Source organism: Callospermophilus lateralis, chromosome 13 (genome assembly GCF_048772815.1).
Source record: "Callospermophilus lateralis isolate mCalLat2 chromosome 13, mCalLat2.hap1, whole genome shotgun sequence".
Classification (NCBI taxonomy): domain Eukaryota; kingdom Metazoa; phylum Chordata; class Mammalia; order Rodentia; family Sciuridae; genus Callospermophilus; species Callospermophilus lateralis.
The window spans coordinates 106,993,020-106,999,019 of NC_135317.1; the positions used below are offsets into that span (position 1 = coordinate 106,993,020).

At 52.6% G+C, this 6,000-nt stretch overlaps 1 protein-coding gene across 7 annotated transcripts in view; it reads left to right on the forward strand.

Annotated features, from left to right (window-relative positions):
• The window catches only part of Gpr161 (G protein-coupled receptor 161), a 32,640-nt gene extending 26,883 nt beyond the window's left edge, over positions 1–5,757 (forward strand). For all 7 annotated transcript variants that reach the window (XM_076831497.2, XM_076831501.2, XM_076831499.2 and 4 more), the window contains one exon: positions 624–5,757. In XM_076831497.2, coding sequence (XP_076687612.1) covers positions 624–889 — 266 coding nt within the window. In that variant the 3' untranslated portion in view covers positions 890–5,757. The remainder of the gene's footprint in view (positions 1–623) is intronic.
• Positions 5,758–6,000: the final 243 nt, after the last annotated feature.

Consider the following 6,000-nt stretch of genomic DNA (forward strand, 5'->3'; position numbering starts at 1 on the left):
CTCAAAAGAAAGATTAGTGGATGTAGCTCAGTGGTGGAGCCCCTGAGTGTGAGCCCGTGCTGACACAAAAGGCAGGGGGTGAGTAGGTTGCTGCTCCTTAGGAAATGAGAAAGGCATTGCGTCTGTGATGTAGGGCCAGGTGTGACGTGAGGTGCGGCCTCCCTGTCCTGTTCGTGTCGCTCTCCATGGTCCCAATCCTGGTAGGGTTCCTTAACATCTCTCCACCCTGAGTCCCATGACTTAGGAAGCTCTAGCAATGTGGAGAGGAGAGAGCTGGCACCTGGGTCTGTGGTGGTCGCAGCCACGGATGGTACCTGAAGCTGGGGATCCGGAAGAGCAGAGAACTCTTCCCAGATGGCTGAGCATCTTGAAAGGAACTCACTTGTACTGCAGAGACCCTAGGAAGTAAGCGCCCTCCTCTGTGCAGATGAGGAACCAAGGACAGACTCAGTAACTTTGGAGAGTTTCTGGGTAGTGAGTTGGGAGTCCAGGATTGTAGCTGGGGAGTCTGGCGTCTGCCACCTCAGTGTGCCTCCTCTCCCAGGGCAGGGCAGCTGCGGCCCCCTCTGCAGCGCAGCCATTGGTCCTGGCCCTCTGCTAACTTCTCTCTGCCCTCTCCCCAGAAGCTGCCCGGAACTCTGTCCTCCATGTGAAAGCCGAAGTACACAAGTCCTTGGACAGCTATGCAGCCAGCTTGGCTAGAGCCATTGAGGCTGAGGCCAAAATCAACTTATTTGGGGAGGAGGCTTTGCCGGGTGTCTTATTCTCAGCACGAACTGTCCCAGGGGCTGGCCCCGGGGGTCGCCGAGGCAGCAGGGCTCTTGCGAGTCAGCGGCTGCAGCTGCAGAGCATTGAAGAGGGGAACATTTTAGCTGCAGAAGAGAGATGAGGGCCCCAGGAAGGGCTGGGCTGGATGGAGCCAGGGGTGCTGGCCTTCACGGAGTCCCCGGCCATCTGTGCCAGGGCCTGGGACATGTCATCACGCTCAGGGAAGGAAGCACCTGGTGTGCAGCTGCGGAGGGACTGAAAATGATGGCACCGGTCTGTGACTTCAGTATCTGCTGTGAGATGCGTGTCGGCTGCTTCTAGATTCCAGTGACAGAACCAGAGGCATCTGAAGCACCCAGGGCAGATGGAGGTGTGGCCCGCAGGAGGAGCAGGGACTTGGAGGAGACCACAGCACGAACTCTTTTCTCTTCTTCACAACCTGTACCAGGAATCCAGTCCACTGTCCCCGAAGCCTTGGGCAGAAGCGGCCTAGTGTGGTTGAGCGCAGCAAGGCACTCCCTAACCTGCAGCTTGTCCTGGGCTTTGTGGGCTCCAGGCAGGCAGCATGGGGCAGCCACAGGTACCCAATAGTCCATGGGGAGCATCCAGGAGCAGGGGTCTGGTTAGGACCTGGCCCACAGGCTGCCAGGACACCCTCCACCTCCCCACTGGCAGATTCTTTGGTATTTCAAAAGAAGGGAGAAACCACTATAAATAAGACAGAAAAGGCAGGTACCAAGTGTTCCACTTCCAGAATTTAACAACAAGCAAACACATCTGGTGAGGACAGGTCAGTGTGTCACCGTGACTAGGGTTGTGGCACCAAGCCAAGCCAAGAAACAGACACTGTTAGTAGGAGGGCAGTTTCTGCTGGTCCTAAGTGCCCTGTGAGAAGGGCTGGCCTCAGGGCCACACGGCTACTCCTGGGAGCAAGTTCCTGTTACTGTGGCCTGGGGGCAGCACAGAATAGAAGGCACTGGACCTGGACTAAGCAATTCGAGGCCTGGGCCCGGTTCTGCCTCGGTCCCCACATCATGGGACACCTTGTCGCCTCTCGACATCCTTTGTAAAATGGGAAAGGGGAGTGGGGAGTTGACCTGTGGTCTCTGAGATCATTTCTAGCTTCTGCTCTTCTATGATATCGCTGAATTGATAAATTAGATACAGGGAAAAAACCTTCAGAAGTGGAGCACGAGACCAGAACTGGTACACCTGGTGTAGCTCCTCATGGGTGTGAAGCACTGCCAGTCCGCCCTGGCCATGGCCTGTGTGGCTTGCTGTTTGGAGCAGCACCAAGAGTGAGGGAGGAGGAGGGTGTGGCCCAGAGGTGGAGGCACAGTGGTGAGGTGTTTCTATGGCCAGGTTCCTCTCTTCCTGTTGATTGCAACAGCCCTTGGAGTGTGGGCTTGCAGTTGCTGTGGTGAACCCCCTCCTGTGCTGCCCGTCTGCCTGGTGATCACCTAAGCCAAGTTCAGGACTCTCCCTTGCCCTGGTCAGCAGGGGCACTTCCAGAACTTGCTGTGGATGACTTCCGAAGTGTGCCCCTTGGGAGTCTCACCATCCTCTGGAGAGGCAGCCTTTGCCGTGTGGCAGATACCAGTGGCTGGCTGGTCCCTGCCCTTCAGCTCACAGAAGACCTTCTATGAGGCCTAGGGCAGCCACCGCATAGTGCCTGACCTCAACAAGGCAGGTGCACTGGCTTCTGCTGCTGGCCCACAGGCAGCCCACGCTCCCGCTGCCAGGTGGTGTCCGTTTTCTATGTATATCTGTGTATCCTGTCCTGTTTCAGAAGGGACCATATTCCTGATTAGTATGCACGGAGGTAGAACAGGGCAGAACCTTACCTCTGGAATGAGTTCCTGTTTAGGGATTTTTGAGTGCAGTAAACTGGCTTGGGACCCAAGGGCTGAAGAAAGCTCCCCTGATTATGCTGCTCTAGGGAAAGAATGCAGACTCCAAGCCCCCATAGCTGACCACAGACCAGCTGGGATACAGTGGGATTTAGTCTGAATTATCCTAGAAAAACTGCATCTCACAAAAACTGCATCTTCCTTCCTGAGCGAGGTCCATTCATTTTACTCTTCTACTGGACACTGCATACCTGCTGTTTGCGAAGCACCAAGCTAGGTGCTAGGGGCAAGAACACTAGAGTATTTTCTCCCTAATTTTGGGAGAAATACCTGGGAGATGTGATTCTAATACAAGTCAAGTACTGATTCTAGAAATAGAGTTGGGTATTTCCAACCAGGGAGTTATGGAGACCCCCCAAATTGGTGACAGTGCAGCTGTCTTGAAGGATGTCTGGTAACTAGAACCATATTCTGCAGTATTCAGAAATTCAGATTTGCTCGGTTGAGCTAGAGGGATGTGTGTGCGGGCACCAGGGGGCAAGAACATTCTACAGTCCCCAAGTATTTTGGAGAACACTGCTTCTGCAGCTCAGAACCCCCAGCTAAACCCACGCTCATACGTGGTGAACCCACGGACAGTGCAGGTGGGACATCTGGCCACTTTTATTTAAAAACCTCAGTCCTGGCGGGGGTGTAGCTCAAGGGTAGAGTGCTTGCCTACCATGCATGAGAGTCCTGGGTTCAATCCTCAGGATCACGAAAAAACATAACAAAACACAACAAAAATAAAAATCCAGACCCACATCTTCTGGCTTTGTTGAAAGGGGAAAACTTGTAGGGCTTTTGCAAGTCTTTGCTTGTTTCACCGAGATTCACACTTGGCTCGGCCCTGTGCTGCTCTGGATGCTAGCAGTGGGGGTTGCTGTGGCCCAGGAGGCACAGAGCCCCACGCGGAGGAACCCAGCTCAGCACGTGGCCCTTTCCCTGGCCACATGAAGATGAGCTCAGGTCCTGAGACACTAGGTGGCAGCAGCATGGCTGAGAAGGAGGGGACTGTGGCTGAGGGCCACCCTGCTTTGATCCTGCCGGCCCACTGTTCCCATTCATTTAGTTACCACCTCTGCTCAGCTGTGTGACCCTAAGCTAATCACAGCTCCTGGAGCAGTGGGTAGAGAGTCAAGACAGGACCACCTAATGCTCAGGTTCCTTGATTTTCATTTGCAGAGCTGCTTGGGGTCTTTCTGCAAAGAATCGAACCACCAATGACACTAAATATTTGCAACAGGCCAAGGCAGACAGGGCCAGAGCAGGAGAGGGAGGGACAGTGCACTGACAGGGAGGGACTGAGTGCTGTGCGCTCTGACAGCCTGCCTGAGAAGCGGGATGCTGCCTCGTGGCTGGGTCTTCTGGGCAGGCTGCTTGGTTTCATGTGCAAAGTTCTGGAATCTGTTTCTGTGTGAGACACAAGAGTTTAGGGAGGAGTCCCTCACAGGGATGACAGGAACGTGGGCAAAGCACCCAGGGAGGGCCTAGGCTACGGGAGAGCAGGGCCAGTGGCTTTTCTCCTCAGGAGCTCCCCTGAGCAGGTTGGATTCTTCCTTTTACAGGGGTCTCCATGGAAAAAAGTGAGAAGTTGTTGAAAAGATAACTTTATCCTAGAATGGAGGTGCTGACAGCTGTCATTTGCTGAGCAGCACAAGAGGACTGTGAGGAAGGGGATGGCAATAGGGAGGTAGGGAGGGAGCGCTGAGTAGCACCAGGAGCCCAAGGAGTCTGGGGGAGCAGCAAAGACAACATGCTTCGGTATCGCCCTGAATGACCACGAGAGAGGGTGAGTCCCAAATCATGATCTTAATTCACACAGAGCAGGGGATCCTCTCTGGGAAGTGCTCCTCAGGTGGTGAGGACAGCTCTGCCCAGCAGTGACAGTGCTTGATGGGTTGTGGCTCTTTGGTCACAGCACCCAGAGCTCCAAGCCTCTGAGGGAGGAGGCAGAGACAGGCGTCCATGCTGCTACCTGCAGTGAACACAGAACCCAGAGGGAAGAGAGAGGAAGTCAGTCTCAGCCTGATGCTTGGAAAAATGGCCATGACTAGCCATAAATGAGGACGGGAAGGGGCAGACCAGCGCCATCCTTTTGGTCAGAGAGGGGACAAACAATCCAGGAAGGCCCAAGAAAACTGCCTGAGGTCTCCAAAGAGTTAAGCTAGAAGCAGGGCCAAACTCCAGGTCTTCTCCACAGAGAGGGAGTCTTCTCTTTGTAGCCCCAGAGGATGAGGGATAGTTAAAGTCGCTGTCAACACTGGGTGCAGTGATAGCCGCCTGCAATCCCAGTGGCTAGGGAGGCTGAGGGAGGAGGGTCGCCCTTTCAAAGCCAACCTCATCAACTCAGCAAGACCCTGTCTCTAAATAAAATATAAAAAGGGCTGGGGATGTTGCTCAGTGGTTAAGCACCCCTGGGTTCAATCCCTGGTACCAAAACAAAAAACAGTCACTGTTATCAGAACAGGCCAGAGGCTTCGTAAGGTAGGCAGAAAGAGCCACCATGAATCAAAGGGCATGGGAGGTGTTAATATCTGCAGCCTGACCTCAAAAACTGAAGACACAAGGAAAGCAATTAGATTTGTTGAGAAGAATTCAAAGCACAAACCCAAATCTGCACAAGATTACCAGGAACACAGTTTTGGCCAGTGTTCCTTTTATAAGGATATAATCCACATAGCTGTGTTCATTTCCCTCAGAGGCATTTCCTGAGCAGTATTAATAGCTTAGGAATGGGCACACTCCTCCTTTCCTCCACACCACCATTCTGAATGCCATGAACCAATGCGAATCACCCCAACTCCTGGCAGTCAAGACCCACCGAGCACAGCGCAGGCTGTGCCTGTCCATCAGTGTCTGCACATGCCCAAGGGACAGTCCTGCGCTGTGTTCTGACAATGGACACCTGAATGCACTGGGTGTTAAAAACTGCACTACAAACAAAAAGCCCAACTAATCCTGAAATATATTTAACTTGAATTTTTGGGATTTTCTTTTTTTGAGGAAAAATGTTTAGGATTATAATCAATATTTATAAATAAGTGTTATTTAGAATAGGTTTGTCTGATTAAATGTGTTTCTGGTACGTGTATAGTGGTAGAAATTGTGACTCTGTACTGGGACTTGGGCCTGTGGATGATTCTGGATGCCTCTCCCTTCCCCGTTTTGCAGTCCTGTTCCTATCTCTAGCCTCCCCTGAGGGAGAGGACTCCGGGGCAGATTATTACTCAACAGCTATATCCAATCATGCATTTCATAACTCCCCGTGGCAATTACATTCATGGAATATCATTAAATGAATAATTCTCAGCATGCCACAAAAAACACTCTTAAGCCCAAA